Genomic DNA, 19,964 nt, shown 5'->3' on the forward strand with positions numbered 1-19,964 from the left:
CTGGTATTAACAAATTAAAAATATTCAACATTTATGTTCTAGATATGGACTTAATTTATTTATCATAATCATTTCCATTTGTATCATATTCCTGTGACACAACTGTATTCATCTTTATGGTTGAAAAATATTCCAGAAAATGCTACTAATGCCTGGTTTAATTGTTACTTTTTCTGAAAACAATTAAAAACAATTTATATATAAAGCACTCATATTCTTCAATTTTCAAGAATCAGATTTATAGTCATCTCTAGTATAGTTTACATGAGTGTAAGTATGATACAATTGATGGACTCTGTCTCATTTTATTGTGTATTCATTATACTAGCTTCTAGAAAAAAATTGTTCTAATGGGAAGCAATGCTGACCAAAGAATGAAAGTTTCTAAAAAACAGAAAATAAGGCGTGAAAGTAACAGTACACGATGTTCTTCTATGCTTATGTTCTCCTACATGTGTGCTGTCACATATCTAAAGACTGAAGATAGGAAACTGTAGATCTTCTGTAACAGGTAAAGCAGAAATGTGCCTGAATCATGTGGCCTGTTACAGCTTCAATCTGAAGGCAGTATAGACTCTCTATGTGCCTTTATTCACCATTAAGTCCATGTGGATGAGTTTTCCCTTTCTTTTTTCAAGTTGAAATATATTCCTTCACAAGTGAACACTTAAATGTAATAAAAAACAATATTACTAACACACCTTTTCCTATGTTCTTAAGTGGGCCACGAGACAGAGACTATTCTTTCTACCAAAGATTATGTTTGTTATTCTTATTAAGAGATTCTCATGATTTCATGTAACTGATAGACTGACACAAAGAACAGCATTACCAATAGCTCATGAGCAGAGCTTGAAAAAAATCATCAAACTAAACAAAGCAGATGTTGCAGATCCCTGTAGTAAGATCATATAGGTAGGAAATGAATGACCCTGACAATTTACCACAAGCACATGGTGCAGAGTCCACAGAATTCACCACTGTGCTATTGTCTCCCTCTCATAGTATGTCTGAGGTTATTTCATGATACTTTGTGAATAATAAAATCAGAGTCATTATTAGAGTAGTCCGCATATACCATTTATTCATTATTATTAGCATTATTAAAGAAGTGCATATAACCTCAGAGTTTGTGTATTCAAATGCGAAAAAAGAAAGCTATGACAGTGTCATAAAAACAGGTAGTTTTGAACTAATAGAGATATAGAGTATGAGGGCTGGAAAAACTGTTCAATCATGTTGTCTAATCTCTCTAACTTACAATGTGTAAGCTGAGTTATGTTCAAAACATGTTTAGTAAATGATCTATAGCTATACTTATAGATCATGCCGCACTAGTTATGATGTTTTCTTTGAGTATTCTGTATATGGAAATCTGATACTAAATTTCTATTTTAGCACCTAAGTATCTAGGAAGCATCATTATCACTCTTTTAGTTTCCATTTCTCTTGCTCAACACCTAGCTTACCAGAAGAGTTCTGAAAAACAGAGCCTCACCACTGATTCCTTCATCAGTAACAGCTGTGGTTCAGTTCAGTTAAGGTAAAAGGACCTGGGGCAATTATGATGGATTTAAATGGGGTTAATACCGTGTGTGTGTGTGTGTGTGTGTGTGTGTGTGTGTGTGTGTGAGAGAGAGAGAGAGAGAGAGAGAGAGAGAGAGAGAGAGAGAGAGAGAGAGAGAGAATTACAGCTCCTGAGAACCATGACAATCAAAATCATATAAAGTAATTTAATTGATAAAAATGGCACTGCAGAAAATAATGTTAACGCTATTTGTACACTTTAAAGCCAGTCTTTTGAAATTGATAGAATCTTGAAGAATAAAAGACCTTTGAGATGTACATTGTCTATGTATAATATTTAAAATATAATTTTAACTACTGGGAGGGTGCTCCAGGGCCAGTGTTATTTTGAGTAGTACATAGATCATATTTTAATATTTTCTCCTAAGAGATTAACAAGCAACACTGGGTCTATACTAGTTGATAGCCTTGGGTCCATTTACATTCCTAATTTGCAGGATTATTAAAAGGAGTAATATTTCTGTGTTTTGTTGATACATATTTTAAGATACAATTTGTTTTTAAAAAATCAGTTTTAAGTGTATGAATCAGAAATATCCCTTTGCATATAAATAAGCTGAAGATTTTTGAAAGAAAACTAACAGATATAAAATAATTGTAGCCAAATTATGGAGATTCCCCCAAGAAGAAGCAAGTGGATGGTGACTGAACAACCACTGAGTTTCATCACTGTGGAAGATGCTGATGTAGATGTCCTTTCTGGAAGAATGGAAATCTAGGTTTTTTTTTTCAGAACTTATGTCAGGTCCTGTTCTCCTGAGTTCTTATTTCTGAAAAAAACCTTACTGAAGATTAAATGGGACATAATAACAATGTCACTGAATTTATCCTCCTGGGTCTCACTCAGGATCCTGCTGGACAAAAAGCATTGTTTGTGATGTTTTTACTCATCTACATTGTGACCATAGGAGGCAACCTGCTCATTGTGGGGACAGTGATTGCCAGCCCCTCCTTGGGATCCCCGATGTACTTCTTTCTTGCCTTTCTATCACTCATGGATGCTGTTTATTCGACTGCCATCTTGCCCAAGTTGCTTAAAGACTTAATTTGTGATAAAAAGACCATCTCCTTCACAGCCTGTCTGGTTCAGCTGTTTGTGGAGCACTTATTTGGTGGTGCTGAGGTCTTCATTTTGGTGGTGATGGCCTATGATCGCTATGTGGCCATCTGTAAGCCACTGCACTATTTGACTGTCATGAATCGACAGGTTTGCATTCTCTTGTTGGTGGTGTCCTGGGCTGGAGGATTTGCTCATGCTCTGCTTCAAGTTATCTCTGTGTATTTACTTCCTTTCTGTGGACCCAATGTCATTGACCACTTTGGCTGTGACATGTACCCATTATTAGGACTTGCATGCACTGACACCTACTTCATAGGTCTCACTGTTGTTGGCAATAACGGAGCAATGTCGATAGTAGTTTTTATCTTTCTCCTCATCTCCTATTGCATCATTCTAAACTCTCTTAAGACTCACAGTCAGGAAGGGAGGCGCAAAGCCCTGTCCACCTGCAGCTCCCACATCATGGTGGTTGTCCTCTTTTTTGTTCCTTGCATTTTCATGTATGTTAGACCTGTTTCCAACTTTTCCATTGATAAATATATTACTGTATTTTATACAATTTTTACTCCCATGTTGAATCCTTTAATATATACCTTGAGAAACATGGAGATTAAGACTTCTATGGCAAAGTTGTGGAGTAAAATGTTCACTACAGGCACAATAAGAACTTCTCCTCACTGAACATTCTACTTCTGACAAAGCAACATTCAGTAATACATTTTGGCAGTATGACTTCAGTGTTCTACATTTTTACCAACACTTGACATTGTCAGAAGTTTATTACTTTTGTGAATGTACAAGACTGATATTCATTGCTGTGCTAGTTTTCTCTATCGCTACTGAAATTGATCATGTCCTCATGTTTATTTCTACATCCATTTTTGTCCAGTTTCTCATAAGTTAGTTTGAGTTTAATGTGAAACAATTATATTTTATATATTTCAAGATTTCTTATTAGTGAGTTTTGTGACATCTTTGACTTTTATTTTGATGAGCACACATTTGTAATTTATTTGAACTTATAAGAATGTAAGTATTGTTTAGCATTTATCAGGAGATTTGTTTATATTTACAATATACAGATTTTGTTCAGAAACGTGTGTGTTTTATGGTCTAGGCTTCTATAGGCATGATATTACCTGAGTGCATGGTTATTAAAAATGATTAAGGAATAGGAGAAAACTACTAAGTAAAATTCCTGAACAGTCTCTATGTCAGTCACTGACTGCAGATTTCTGCCTCTGGTTCATGTCCTGACTTTTCTTCATGATGAACTACAGCTGTAAGAGGAAATAAACTCTTTCCTCCCGAAGCTGCTTGGCTAAGGTGTTTTTAATCACAGTAACAGAAACTTAATTAAGACAAAGAGTTTCAGGATTTTGATATCACTGTGACTAACCCACACATACATTTTAGGGAGTATTGTTTGGTGGATTTTGGATTTTAGCTTGTGAAAGCTATGGAGTGCTCAGAGCTCAGTGAGATATCCTGTGAGATCTTGGAAAATAGGAATGTTGACAGCAATGCCAATGATAGAGGCCTGGCTTGTGAAAATCAGAGAGAAACAGAGACTCTATCAGGGACATTATGCCACAGTTTGAAGTAAGCATACGTGGCTCTGGTCAGTTTGGGTTCAATAATTGGCTCTGATTAAGAAGACACCAGAATCAGTGAAGCTTTTGCCTCGGTGGGACTATCTCTACTGGTCAGCTCTCGTAATAAAATGAGACGTGATTAAGAAGAGACCAGCATCATTGAGACCAAATCTTCTGGGAAATATTTCCTCATGGTCAGCTCAAAGAAGCTGTGATCCAGACAGGGCCAAGGCTGTTCTTCATGCTAGTAGCACCACTTGATGACACACAAGATTTCCCAGGCTGTACAGGTTTTGGAGGCATGGTGAGGTCAAGGAGATGCTGGTATTTGATGCTATGAGATACCAGGAAAGGCCATTTGAAAGGGCAGCCACAATCTCAGTAGAGGCCCTAAAACAGAATGTACCATATAGTGGGAAAATTTATCTTTATATGTGTCATTTTCCATAGCACCTTTTGGTGAAATTGCACTTTTAAAGTCACTTTAAATTGGAACATTTGCTTTCTTACTATTGTGATAATAAAAATATTTCCAATTCATTTAAAAATATTCTCTTCCCCTAGTTGGTTAGAATCCATATTCACTATAATTTATGTGTGTTAAATTGTTCTTTTCAATTGTCTTTACTTAGTTGAATATTTATAATTCAGTACATTATTATTATTATGTGTCAGTTAGGTAGATTTTAACACCCTGATAGGCTTCTCATTTAACACTTTTATTAAAACATACTCCAGCATTGCAGTAATTTCAAAGGCGTCAAAAATGTTATAAGTTTATAGACTAAGATTAAATTAAATGTAAATAATTTGGAAGGTAATGACTTCTTCAGGACCCTCAAAGATCTTTTTTTGCGGGAAATTATTTGTTTTATTAATTCTTTGCAATTTTTTGTTTGATATTTGTTAGCACCATAATGTTAATGAATTCTCTATGTTCACTGTATTTATGTTTGTCTTGCTATTGTTTTGCTAATGTCCTAATCTGGGTAATTAAATTATTTACTTGAGTCCTCTCTGATATTTTGATGCTGTCACTTCAGATCACTTTCATTGTAAATATAGGTTTTTGTTGTTAAATTTTCTTTATTTGATTTCACTCTTGATTGCTATGGTGACCAATTTATCACTCTGTGATGTGTTGAATACTCTCCATAACTTTTTAAGAGTCAGTTCATTGTGGTTTTTTAGAATATAATGAAATATTTTAATTTTTAAAAATTAAAAAACATTTGCTTTGTGACCTAATATATACTATATTTTAGAGAACGTTTCATGAGCTGCTGAAAAATGTGCCATCTGTAGTTTTTTGATCAAATGGAAGTTGTTCTCCTTTGTATTTTAACAAATTAGTTATCATATGAATGGAGAAAAAAGGTAGAAGAAAAATGCAGTAAAGATAGTTGTCAGTATTAAGGTGATAGACAGAAATTAGATGGTGGGAAACAGAATAGCTACCTGTGGAGGCCGAAAAAGTTCGAAGCAAAAGAATTTTGCCTGAACAGCCTGGAGGAGAGGTCAAAATATGCCATTAGGGAACATAGAATACCCCAACTTTCAGATGGACCCTGCAAATCAGGCCCAAGCATACTTTGGGAGACCGAGAAACTAAAATGAAAGAGTAAGGAGTGACTGGTGAAGAGCAAATAAGAAGCCAAACCAAACCAAAACCAACAAACAACGCAGAGGAATGAGAACAGAGTCTACAAGAACCTGCAACTCTCACTTTCTTAATATTACACTTTGGAAAATTTCTTTTCACCTTTCAAGATTTTCTAATCAATTTGGCAGTGAGCTACTCACTCTTGGAAAAATCTAACCTTTCACCTCTAGGGATTGTTTAAGGGAAGAAATTGCTTAAGAGAGATTTTGTTTTGAATTTGTTCCAAATATTCTAACAGGCAGCATATCTGTTAAAGATAGCAATGATGTAAAATCGGTAATAGGTTGTGCTGCAAATAAAAGGAAGAAGTGTTTTCCTGATGTAATGACCCAAGAGGCTTCTGAAAGCTCAATCTACCCAAGCCTAATTTTGTATATAGTCCTTGAGGTATCATGCGCTTGCTGAATTTATTGTTTCAGGAAGTCTGTGGAGGGTGTCGATGTCCTAGTATCTTCCACACATAGGAGCATGTTGTAAATGAGGAAGAAATTAGCTTCAGGGAGAATCTGCTCCCAGGACTCAAAGACTGAAGGCTCCAGCTTGCACCCACAGAAACGTCTATCACAGTGCTTCTGAGAACTGAAGTCACTGTTTCAATTTGCCCGGAACCTGGCTTCTCAGTGAGGCAGATGGATGCCAACGTACCCCTTTAAACCAGAGCCTTTTTATGGCTTGATTACAATTGACTAAAAAGAGAGACTTTCCCATAATTTCAGTGTCACTTATTTTTGTATTTATTATATAAACAAACAAAAGTGTTGGGAAGTTTCTATTTATTAGATTGACTTTCTGCATATTTGTACAATCATCACATTTCAAAATTGTACAACGATGTTTTCCAGATATAAATATCTCCAACTGTATTTTTCAGTAAGTTTTGAAATTATGATTCAATAGTCCTTATATTTAGGTATTCATTTGCATACTGACACTTCTCTGAAAGATTGCCAATGGTAGTTATGTTGCAGTTTGTTATAGTAGGTTGGTATTTTCCTACATCTAAGCAACATAAATTATCATGTTCTCTTGAATGTACATAGATATATGATGGTTTTGTAGGCATCCAATACAAATAGGCCAACAACAACATTTGTAGCTAAAAATTAATGTGAGGTATTGAAACATAGCTAATAATTTACATATTGTTAACTTCTCAAATAACTCTTCTAAATATATGAAATTAATCAGACCTTAGAGCACATATTTTTTACAAACTGCTTGGTTTTATTTCTCATTTTGGTATGTAACAATGCAAACATTTTTCATGTAGTAAAATCCCAGCACATTTGTTTATTTTATTTTATAAGATATTAATTTTCATATGGTGTTACTGAAGATCTATTATGTTTATATATATTTCACTTCAAATGTTACAAATTTCTCAGCATCTCATGTATTAGTACACATGACAACAAAATTTAATAGGTTCCAGTAGGTATATGTAGGCTTTGTGTGCTTCTTAAAATCTTCTCTGTCTACATAGAACAAGTCACAGGGAATTACCTTCTCTATATAGAGTCTAAATTTGTTATTGTATATTCCTTTATAGAATATTTTATAACACATTTTAATTGTAATTATACTAGATTATATAAGAGAACATCATACTAGTATATATGCATTTTGAGCATAAATACCTACCAGATTTTTTCATATTTTCCCTATTTTATTTCCCTTCTCCTTTCAGATAATCCCTTAGTTTCACTAGAAAATTTCACTTTTTCTTTTAGATCTTCTATACATATATGATTTTTGTATCTATATTAAATCTAGAACACAAAATGAAATAATAATGTGATATTTGTCACTATTAGGCCTATTTAATTATTTTAATATGATTATTTCAGGTTATATCAATATTATTGAATAATTTAATATTATCCTTCTTTATGGCTGAAAATAATTTCATTGTTAAATAGGGTATCTTTGAAATTATGAGACTATTTTTAAACCTATGTTTTTAGTAGTTGTATTAAATAATTAGATTTTAGAATAATATTAAGGAGAGTTTAAATTTAAAGGGGAGTCGTATTATTCTTCAGTCTTATAGAACTAAATGTTTGCTAATTTGTTTTATTTTTAAAATTTTTTTATTATTAATTTATTCTTGTTACATCTCAATGGTTATCCCATCCCTTGTATCCTCCCATTCCTCCCTCCCTTCCTCCCATTTTCCCCTTATTCCCCTCCCCTATGACTGTTCCTGAGGGGGATTACCTCCCCCTGTATATGTTCATAGCGTATCAAGTCTCTTCTTGGTAACCTGCTGTCCTTCCTCTGATTGCCACCAGGTCTCCCCCTCCAGGGGACATGGTCAAAGGTGAGGCACCAGAGTACGTGAGAAAGTCATATCCCACTCTCCACTCTACTGTGGAGAGTGTTCTGTCCATTGGCTAGATGTAGGTAGGGGTTTAAAGTTTACTGCCTGCATTGTCCTTGGCTGGTGCCTTAGTTTGAGCAGGACCCCTGGGCCCAAATCTGCCTATCATAATGTTCTACTTGTAGGTTCCTAGCACCCTCTGGATCCTTCTACTTTGCTATTCTCCCATGCTTCTCTCATCTAGAGTCCCACTAGGATGTCCTCTCCTCTATCCCAGTTTCCTGGTAAGTGAAGGCTTTCGTGGGACATGCCCCTTGGGCTAGTATGCAGATATAAGTGAGTAAATACCATTTAAGTCTTTCTGCTCCTGGGTTAACTCACTCATTATGATCATTTCTAGCTCAATCCATTTAGCCTCTGGTGCCTCCGGTGGAGCTGAGCGCTCCACCCAGCCTGCGTCACAGCAGAACTGCGGCTGAGTTGAGCTGATTCCTAGGGTGGAACTGAGCACTCCGCCCAGCCTGTGTCACAGCAAGGGAGCTGTGGCTGAGTTGAGCTAGTGCCTAGGGCAGAATTGTTTGCTGCGCTGAGCCAGCATCTCTACGGCACTATGCACTGAGCTGAACCTGGGACTCTGGGGCTGAACTGTGTGCCGAGTCCAGTTTGGGTCAAGGCACCACGCAACCCAAATCCTGTCCAGAGTTCCCTCTCCTGCAGCAACTCCCACTGGCCACCACACTAATCGCCTCCACCGGATGGCTCAGAGCTGCAAACCTCAGCCACTGCCACTGCTGCCCCTGGTGCTACTGGTGCCGCTGGTGCCGCCTCTGCTGCTGCTGCTGCTGCTGCTGCTGCTGCTGCCTCTGCTGCTGCTGCTCCAATCCAAGAAAATCAGCACTCCTCCCATGTGCAGGGGCACTCAGGTCCTCTGCACCCTGGTCCCTCCAAACTGTGGAACACTCCGGCTGCTGTAGTGTGGGGACCTTGGTGTTCCTTGCTCAGAAATTTGTGCAATTCCCTGAATTATTCACTGGAGCTTCCAAACACGGTCCACACTGCTCGCCACCATCTTGGATCCCTCATCTTTGCTAATTTATAATACAGTTTATATAAACATAAAATGATCTGTTTTCACTCTATTATGTAAATAATTACATTGGCATTTAATTTTGTCCTAGTGAAATTTAATATTATTGAAAACATGATATAAATATTATTAATAAATATTGAAAGGTGTTAACTTGTAGAAGACAAGAAGCAAATGAGGCAAAACTGCCACAAATTATGTTATATCCTTATGTTTACAACAGGCCAGCCCTTTTCAGCCTGTGGCTTGAAGGATTTCTATAAATCTAACATCCAAGCATCATTAATGTGACTGAAGGTGCATCATAACTACTTGTAAGAATGTTAGAACTCTGTACATGTCTTCCACTACCAACTCCATGTGAGTGGAATTTGCTTGCTTAAATCAAGGCAAATTAGATTTTCTCATAGGTAAATATTAGTAATATTTATACACAATGAAATAAACTGTCTCTAGAGGTTTCATTTTGTCCTGTGTCTTAGAAATTCACTGATGTCTCCATTTGCACCACTGAAAAAGAGTCAAAGAAGAAGTCAGTGCCTGGCAAGTGAGATGCCCTGCTCCTTTCACAGCACCACAGCATTCAGGCCTTGCTGTTGTGCAGAAGTCATTTCTATTAGCTCTGCTTGTGCAGCACAGACAGCACCTCTGTCCACAGACAGATGCTGACTGCTGTTTCTGATGACCATGGCATGGCATGTTTTCTCTCATGTTTTTGTGTTTCTTTGTGTTCCCATGGTGTGTGCATATCCAGCATGGGTAGGTTAGAGAATTGTTTTGATGTGTGCTTCTTCTTTGACTTCACCTTCATCTTTGACACAGTGACTCTAATGTCCTAGGAACTTTGCTGTTAGATAGGTTATCTGAACCATAATTTCCAGAAGAAAGCCGGAAATGAGAGAACTTAGAGAAAAAAGCAAGTAATACCCAGGTAAGCTTCTCTAACAGATTTCAAGAAGTGGAGGAACTAATCTCAGGAATAGAAGATACTATGGCAGAACATAAAACAACCATCAAACAAAATGCTAAATCTGAAAAATTCCTGATACAAAATATGCAAGAAATCAAGGACAACATGAAAAGATGAAACCTGCAGAAAACAGACATTGAGAAAAGAGAAGACTCCCAGTTCCAAGGCCCAGAAAATACTTTCAACAAAATCATAGAAGAATATTTCCCCAATTTAAGGAAAGAGATGCATATAAACATACAAGAGGCCTACAGAACACCTAATAGAATAGACCAGAAAAGAAAACCCTCCCACCACATAATAATCAAAATACAAATTGTACAGAACAAAGAAAAAATATTGAAAGTGGCAAGGAAAAGGGGCCAAGTAACATATAATGGCAAGCTGATCAGAATAACACCTGACTTTTCAGTAGAGACACTAAAAGGCAGAAGGGCCTGGACAGAGGTCCTGTAAGCCCTAAGAGACCACAGATGCCAGAGCAGACTACTATACCCAGTGAAACTTTAACTATTGATGGTGAAAACAAGATATTCCATGACAAAAACAAATTCAAATGGTACTTATCCACAAATGCAGCTTTACAGAAGTTACTACAAGGAAAACTGACCCAATGTGACAAACTATAACCAAAATTACACAGAAAATAGATTAATACACTGTTGCAAAAATGTAACCAGACACTCTACTCCAACCAACATCAAAACCAAGGGACATAACAGTCACTGGTCATTAATATCCCTCAACATCAATGATCTCAATTCTCCAATAAAAAGACACAAATTTACTGAATGGATGCATAAACAAGATCCAACATCCCTCTGCATTCAAGAAACACATCTCAGCCACAAGGATAGACATTACCACAGGATAAAAGGCTGGAAAAAGATATTCCAAACAAATGGACACAGGAAATAAACTGGTGTAGACATTTTAATATCTAATAAAATAGACTTTCAACCAAAATTAATCAAAAGAGATGAGGAAGGACACTTAATACTCATCAAAGGTAAAGTCAACCAAGATGACATTGTAATTTGGAATATCTATGCTCCCAATACAAGGGCACCCACATTTATAAAATAAATATTAGCAAAGCTTACACTATACATTGACACCCACACATTCATAGTGGGAAACTTCAACACCCCCCTTTCACCAAAGGATAGGTCAATGAAACAGAAACTTAATCAAGAAATAATGACACTAACCAAAGTCATGACTCAAATGGATCTAACAGATATCTACAGTACCTTTCACCCAAACACAAAAGATTATAACTTCTTCTCAGCACTTCATGGAACCTTTTCCAAAATTGATCATATAGTAGGTCACAAAACAAGCCTCAGCAGATATAAGAAGATAGAAATATATCCTGTCAGATCACCATGGACTATAGCTGGACTTCAAGAACAACAGATATAACAAAAAGCCTACACACACATGAAAACTAAACAACTCTCTACTTAATGACACCTGGATCAGGGAAGAAATAAAGTAAAAAGTTAAGGGCTTCCTGAAATTCAATGAAAATGAAGCAGAAACATACCCAAATTTGTGGGACACATTGAAAGCAGTGCTAAGAGGAACATTCATAGCACTAAGTGCCTTCATAAAGAAATTAGAAACATCTCATATAGGCAACTTAATCACATACCTGGAAGCCACAGGAAAAAAAGAGGTAGAAACACTGTCCTGGTCCATGGCACATATCAAACCAGGGTTCACCTGAAAGAGGGGGTACACATTGGAAGAGACAGAGACATGTAGGGTATAAAGCCAAGGCAGATTCCAATCAAAGCCAACTTTATTAAAAAGTAAGTACGGTTTATATAGCAAACATGCCACAAGCTCTATTACAATCTCACTTCTCCTAGCCCCTAGGCAAGAATGCAATCCTCAGGATAGTTTCCTGTAAGAACTTCCTTATTCCTCTTCAAAGGTAAAAAATCAAAAGATAGTCTGACCACAAGACCTCCTTCATCAAAGGTCAACAACTAGAAGGTCACAGCATACAGCCTGAGCATGGTATTTCTAACATGGCTGAATTTAGCATGGCTCCCGACATCTTCCCCTTCTTTATAAAATTATGAAGAGTCTGTCTTAGGTCTGTGAGTTGAATACTTATCCTTACCCATCATTGGCACATGGATTCCATCATTCATGCACTGTCTTAGGTTGAATAATCTTCAGACTCACTCTTACCCGTCTCCGGCTTGCCTTCATGTCACACAGGGCTAAGGGAGTGCTTCAGCTATATACCATGCACTTGTGCTTACATTGGCTGCAGTTGCTGTGCCATGAGCTGTGTTAGGCCAGGAAGGAAGGCACAGGCTATAATTTCAAGCTCTGCCATCCCAGCCAAGGATAATCCATGCTGTAGAATACTGTTAATTCTAAAGATATTATATTGAATGAGAATCTGTTGCATCTTACTCATAAGGTGAAGGAGAGATAAACCGTATTTTGTTATGATCCCAAGTGTGGGATGGGGAACAGTCTTGTGAAAGAACAGGTGATGTTAATATACTAGAAGGCAAACCACCTCATGCAGGAGCTTGATTGTTGCCAGCTGAAAAGGTCCATGAGAAGATTCTGGGAGTACATATGTGTGTGTGTGTGTGTGTGTGTATTCTGGGAGCATATATATATATGAGCCAAAAACAAGAGGTGGGACCTTTGCAGACTTGGAATAGTTTTGGCTGGCCATCATTCCACTTCGAGATGATCCTAGAGAGAACTGCTCAAGGGAAGGCTTTGGGGCTCCAGGCTCTGGCTAAGGTTCTGGGTTCTGGTTACTCCAGGTTGCAGCAGAAGAAATCCTGCTGATTATGCCAGGAGAATCCTTCCTTGGAGCTGATATCCTTATGGTTTTGTTATTGTATTCATTAATCTTCTTTTCCTACTGCTTAGGTTAGCTGGGTTATAAGTGGCATATGCTCAGTTAATAGCTTCATAATAAATTATATTTGTTAAGAAAATTGAGCCTACAATAAGGAGTCTAGTGTAATTTAGCATGACATTGTATCTTGCTCAGTTGTCTCAAATTGCTAACCTCTTATTTAAGGCATAAACAATATTAGTACAGCAATAGCAAAAACAATAGTAGATATAAAATAAAGCAGAGATTTTACCATTAAACAGTGTGCCACAAGTCCCTTTTCAGTTTTCCATAGTCCCTAACAATTAGAGTGGAAAAGTAATTGTAAAGCTTAAAATATGAGCTTCTAGAAGGAAAATATTCTGGAGGAGTCTGTGCAAAGCACTGTCTCCAAAGTTCAGTCAGGTCTGTGAGGAGCATGCCTCATAGGTGCTGGAATACACCAGGTGCTGGAGTTTTCCTTTCCTACTCATACACAGGGAAATCAAGAGGTCAAGTATTATTAGCATATGTTATCCCAAGAAACAGGTTGAAGAAAAGGAGGATCAGGAATATGTGTCCAATGAAGCTTTACCTCTGACCTTGGGATCATTAGCAGACTCATCCATGCCAGCATCCACTTGATGCAGAAGCCTTTCAGGTAGCCAGCATGCAGCATCATGCTCCTGTGAAAAAACACAAACAGAGCTTCAACTCCATATTAATACAGGGTTGGGTCCATTCCAATGTCCAGTTAAAGGACCCTTCCATGTCACTCTAGTGAAGGATGACTGAGTGTTAGTGTGTCAGAACTGATTGGCTGCAGAATTTCCTTTGGCATCAAGCAGTAAAAATTTTAAAATAAAGAGAACACAACTCAAAGCATTTTTAAGTGATTGGGGATAGAGATCTGCCTTCCTTACTTTTTATAAATAGGTATCTGTAATATGTTTTATAGAAAAAGAATCACAACAGTTTTGAAAAACTTTGTTAGCATATCCTGAGCCATTATCTGTTTTGATAGACTTAGGCACACCAATGTAAGAAAAGGCAGACAAGGATAGTATTACTTATAATGACCAATTGTTTATAAACTGTTTATACAGTTTAAAGGGTTCTGTACTCCATACAATGGATTATTAACTACTAAAATATACAAAATCACTCATCGCTACTATAATTTAAATGAACATTAGAACATCTACGAAAGGAAAGATGTTCATCACAAATTATAGAGATGCATGGTTCAATTAATGGAACTACATGGCAAACATAAGCATGTAAATATATGTTAGTTGTTATTAGAACTTGAAAGAAGAGAATGATTGCAGTGAGTACAAGATTTGAAATAGGATGGAATGTTCTAAAGCCATGTAAGAAGGTCTATATCCAAAATATATAAAGAACTCAAGAAAGTAAACACCACCAATCCAAATAACCCAATTGAGAAATGGGGTTTGGAACTAGACAGAGAATTCTCAACAGAGGAATATCAAATGGCTGAGAAACACTTAAAGAAATGCTCAACCTCCTTAGTCATCAGGGAAATGCAAATCAAAAGAACTCTGAGATTCCATCTTACACCCATCAGAATGGCTAAGATCAAAAATTCAAGCGACACCACATGCTGGCGAGGATGTGGAGAGAGAGGAACACTCCTTCATTGCTGGTGGGAATGCAAACTAGTACAACCACTTTGGAAATCTATCTGGTGCTATCTCAGAAAAATGGGAATAGGGCTTCCTCAAGACCCAGCTATTCCACTCCTTGGAATATCCCCAGAAGATGCTCCAGCACACAACAAGAAATTTTGCTCAACCATGTTCATAGCAGCCTTATTCATAATAGCCAGACCATGGAAACAGCCTAAGTGTCTCTCAGTAGAAGAATGGATAAAGAAACTGTGGTACATATATGCTATGGAATACTACTCAGCTATTAAAAACAAGGAATTCCCGAAATTTGTGGATAAATGGATTGAGCTAGAAATGATCATAATGAGTGCGTTAACCCAGAAGCAGAAAGACTCAAATGGTATATACTCACTTATATCTGCATACTAGCCCAAGGGGCATGTCCCACGGAAGCCTTCACTTACCAGGAAACTGGGACAGAGGGTAGGACATCCTAGTGGGACTCTAGTTGTGAGAAGCATGGAAGAATAGCAAAGTAGAAGGATCCCGCTCAAACTAAGGCACCAGCCAAGGACAATACAGGCGGTAAACTTTAAACCCCTACCCAGATCTAGCCAATGGACAGAACATTCTCCACAGTAGAGTGGAGAGTGGGATATTACTTTCTCACATACTCTGGTGCCTCACCTTTGACCATGTCCCCTGGAGGGGGAGACTTTGTGGCACCAAGAGGAAGGATAGCAGGCTACCAAGAAGAGACTTGACATTCTATGAGCATATACAGGGTGAGGAAATCCCCCTCAGGAACAGTCATAGGGGAGGGGAATAAGGGGAAAATGGGAGGGAGGGAAGAATGGGAGGGTACAAGGGATGGGATAACCATTGAGATGTGACAAGAATAAATTAATAAAAAAATTTTTAAAAATTTCAACGAAAAAAAAAAGCCATGTCAGAGTAATAGTTGCACAACAGTTAATATGTGAAAAAACCCCGCCAAATTGTATACTACAAGGAGATTTATTTTATAAATGTGTTGTCTATGTGACCTAACTATATATTTGTATAAATGAAATTATACAATAAGTAAGTTATATTGTGTTTATGTTTGTATATGCAACATGTTTATTCAAGTCAGTATCTCTTTTTAACACTGTATCTTATTAATTAGTATATTTTCATTGATTAACATCATTCCATGGCATAAATGTGAACATTTTCTATAGCTGCAGGTACTGAGCATTTGCATTATTTTCAGTTTTGTATAAAATAGAAATTTCAATGAACTTGTAAAAGAAAAAAAAAAAAGAAAAGAAAAGGCAGACAAACAATGAGCAATAACATTCCTTGCAGGTTCTCCAGTCTGGAGAGAAGCAAGTACACACCCAGAATAGGTGTCCATGGAAACATTAGCACATTTTAACCTTTCAAATTCAGGTGAGCTTGCCAGAGCTCAGAAGAAAAATGAATTTATATCTCTGCAAGTAATTTAGCTTATCAGCAGGGGATCATGCCCTATGGAGACCAGATTGGAACTCAAGAGTTCTGCCTGTGTTAATCCCCAAATGCTGGGATTAAAAGCATGTGCCACCATGCCCTGTTGTTATTTCACTTCAATTCCAGTACTTTTGTTTCTCAAAACAGAATTCATAATAACCATGCTAGTGCCTCATGATTCAGTTTAATTTTATGTACAGAATTAAATTACTATCATGTGTTCCAGAGCAAAAGAAATTTGATAAAAATAATCAGTGTACCATCTTTAACCCTACTCATATAAAGTTGAGATTCTATAGAAATTTTAAAAATAAAATGAAAAATGTGGAATCTATGAAGTTGGATGTAATAAATGTTAAGGGTGATGGTGAAGAAGGAAGCAGTGAGGAAGTGGGGAATAAAGAAGGTTAAAAACTTGTTACCAGATCATATAAGCAGAGGCAGGAATAGGTATAGAAACTTAGAAAAATGATCATGGTGAATTATTGAAAAACAATCTGCAAACATCTTATTATTTTTTATTTCTTTTATAGTACTCTAAAGTGTTACAGGGGAAGATAGAATTCTTAGTGGAATTGAGGAGTTTATTTAATGGTTAGTGCTATAAACATGACTAATTTAGGAAACATGATAATAAGACAATAACTATTCTTCATGTAGGTCCTTTTAATTTTTTTTTTTTTTACCCTTTGAGACAATAGTTCATTTTATTTCTAATCTGGGCCTCAAGCCTAGAACCCCATGACTGGTGTTACAGGTGTGGACCATGATGCCCAGATATCTCTCACAATTTCCATAAGAGTAAAAACAAGACATCATGAATTCCTCATTATTGTAGCATTCCCTGACTTACTGATTTTCATTAATATGATACAGCTTTATTCTGCAGGATTGAGGGCCCAGGAGTTTTTTTGTTGTTGTTGTTGTTGTTGTTGTTGTTGTTGTTTTTGTTTTTGGTTTTGGTTTTTCGAGACAGGGTTTCTCTATTGGCTGTTCTGGACTCGCTTTGTAGACCAGGCTGGCCTCGAACTCACAGCAATCCACCTGCCTCTGCCTCCCGAGTGCTGGGATTAAAGGAGTGCACCACCACACCCGGCGAGGGTCCAGGAGTTTTAAGTTTTTCTAAACATTCATAAAAACTTTAAATAAAATATATAATGCAATATTAAGTTTGACCATGGTTTCCAAGTGTTTTGGTGTATTTAATGATAAATTAAAATCGGTACCCTATATTCAAGCTGACAAAAGAGAAACTGACTAGATCTTATAACTGTGGTTTTTGTTCTTGCGAGGTGTGTGTGTGTGTGTGTGTGTGTGTGTGTGTATGCCTGTGTATGTCATGTGTATATATGTTTATTTGTATGATATATGTATGTGTGTGTAATAAAATAGACAAAATATTAAGCCACCACTGTCCTAAATTAGTTATTTCTTACATCTTTGCTTTTATCAACTGTTGAATAAGATTTTCCCAAGGGTGTTAGTCATATAATATTCCCATGACTATGTACAAACAAAAATGATGAAATAAGTTTCCTAAGTTATCTTTGTATCTTCTTATACATGAGGCCTGTGGTCACTTACCCTGCAGATAAAGCAACGGCTGTGTGTACTACCATTGTTGAGCCATTGTTAAATCCTTTAATCTACAGCTTGAGGAATGCAGAAGTAAAAAAAAAATGCCCTGGGAAACTGTGGAGGAAAAAGGGAACTCAAGTGATAAAACTTGATATGGTAAGGACCAAATAATCCTCAAAAAGCTGTAGAAATCTACCTTTAGATGTACTATCATTTCTTCTGAAATATAGCTGTCAGAGGTAGCATTTAAGCTTATAAACCTGTCCAAGGTACCAAGAGTAGCCTGTCTATGCATGTCATAATCATTTTATTCACACAAGCATATTTTGTACTACATCTTCCTGAGATGTCTCTTGTCATGCATTTAAAATGTGAACTTCTTCAGATTTAGAGGCATTACTTATATTTTTCTTTTATGGTAGCTGGAAAAATATATTCCAGAAGATTTGTTTGATTGCCTTTCTAAAGGCTTTTCTAGATATATTTCTATTTGAAACTGAAAGAAGAATAACTCTTAACTTTCTATAGTCATTGTTCATTTAATCTTTAATTCTACACCCAAAGTGTAGTCTGAGAATTTATGATCACAATTTATATTTTACAAATATTTCTTGGAAGCTGAGGAAATAATGTGCTAGCCATGTAAGCCTAAGGACCTAATTTTCACCCTCAAACCCCAGCAAATACCTTGGCATGGTTCCTGTGTTTGTATTCTCAGAGTTTTTGAGGTGGAGACAAGCCAGAAATTTTTCTGGAACTTGCTTGTCAGCTAGCCTAGCCAAATTTGTGAGTTTAGGCTACACAGAGACAGTCAGTCTAAAACCTAAGTTCATGGAATCTGGAATTACCACCTCTAATGTAAATCTCTCTCTCTCTCTCTCTCTCTCTCTCTCTCTCTCTCTCTCTCTCTCTCTCTCTCTCTCTCACACACACACACACACACACACACACTTTTATTTGCACCCACATAGCCACCATGAACACACACATGAATGAACACACATACATATACACATAGATACATACATAGATACACATACACATACATTTCTCTTGGATTTTATATTGTCTTCCTTCCTTCTAACTGTAATTCTCATCAAAGCAAAATTATATTTATCCCTTTCTGTTATCACCATTCTGATTATTCAGAGAATACCTAGTCACACAATATGTACTCAACAAATATCTTTAATAGATATAAGTAAAAATCAAAATTATAACATTCAATGTTTATAAATAAACATAAAGATCAAGGTAGAGAAGATAGGTACATATAATTCTTTAGAAATCAAAATCCTAATTTGAATGATTCTGCATGTTCTTTTGGGAAAAATCACAGTTTAATAGAGTACTGTTCTGATACAGAGGTCATCACAATATCACTGTTCTTATCTACTTCTGTCATTCTGCTAAGAATCAAGTATACGCTATCAGACTCAGGCTTGTTATCCCTATTTGCTACTATATAAATAACAGTTCTGACTATTCCTACTGAAATTATGAATGAACTGTTAGTTTTTGGAAAATATTTTCTCTTGTGTGTTCCTAAGGTCTAGTGAATTAATAAAAATGCCAAGATAAATTAATGGATTCGCCAACCATACCACTTACCACCAGAAACATGTTCCTTATTCCCAGTACTCTCAACTTATGCAACAAATTTTTATATAAATATTGCAAAATAAACAAGAATAAAATTTATCACAATACTAATCTATACATCTCCTTGGCATATTTCTAAAGGACTTAACATCTTACTCCATCGACACTTGTTTCTCACAATAGCTGGAGACAGAAACAATTTAAGTATTCTTCAAGAGGTGAAAAAAATAATAAAAATGTGGTATATATACTTGTTGTGATACTATTCAGTTTCTTTTTAATTTAAAAAATGAAATTTTCTTCTGGGAGGAGGTGTGTCTTTGGAGTAGGTTCTGAAGTTTCAAAAGCTTGCTGTGCCATGTACTTTATTTTCTTTTTTTAATTTTTATTAATTTATTCTTGTTACATCTCAATGGTTATCCCATCCCTTGTATCCTCCCATTCTTCCCTCCATCCCATTTTCCCCTTATACTCCTCCCCTATGACTGTTCCTGAGGGGGACCTCCTCCCCTTG

The 19,964-nt window shown here is 36.5% G+C and overlaps 1 protein-coding gene across 1 annotated transcript; it reads left to right on the plus strand.

Moving 5' to 3' along the window:
• Nucleotides 1-2,383: 2,383 nt before the first annotated feature.
• On the plus strand, nucleotides 2,384-3,379 carry LOC311608641 (olfactory receptor 4A5-like; the record flags this gene model as incomplete). The annotated part of the gene is made up of 1 exon (XM_084801212.1): nucleotides 2,384-3,379. One exon carries the CDS (start codon nucleotides 2,384-2,386, stop codon nucleotides 3,326-3,328), a length of 945 nt encoding a protein of 314 aa, XP_084657338.1. The 3' UTR covers nucleotides 3,329-3,379.
• Between the last annotated feature and the right edge of the window lie 16,585 nt (nucleotides 3,380-19,964).

This window comes from Acomys minous (assembly GCF_964271855.1).
Source record: "Acomys minous genome assembly, chromosome: 11".
NCBI classification, from domain to species: domain Eukaryota; kingdom Metazoa; phylum Chordata; class Mammalia; order Rodentia; family Muridae; genus Acomys; species Acomys minous.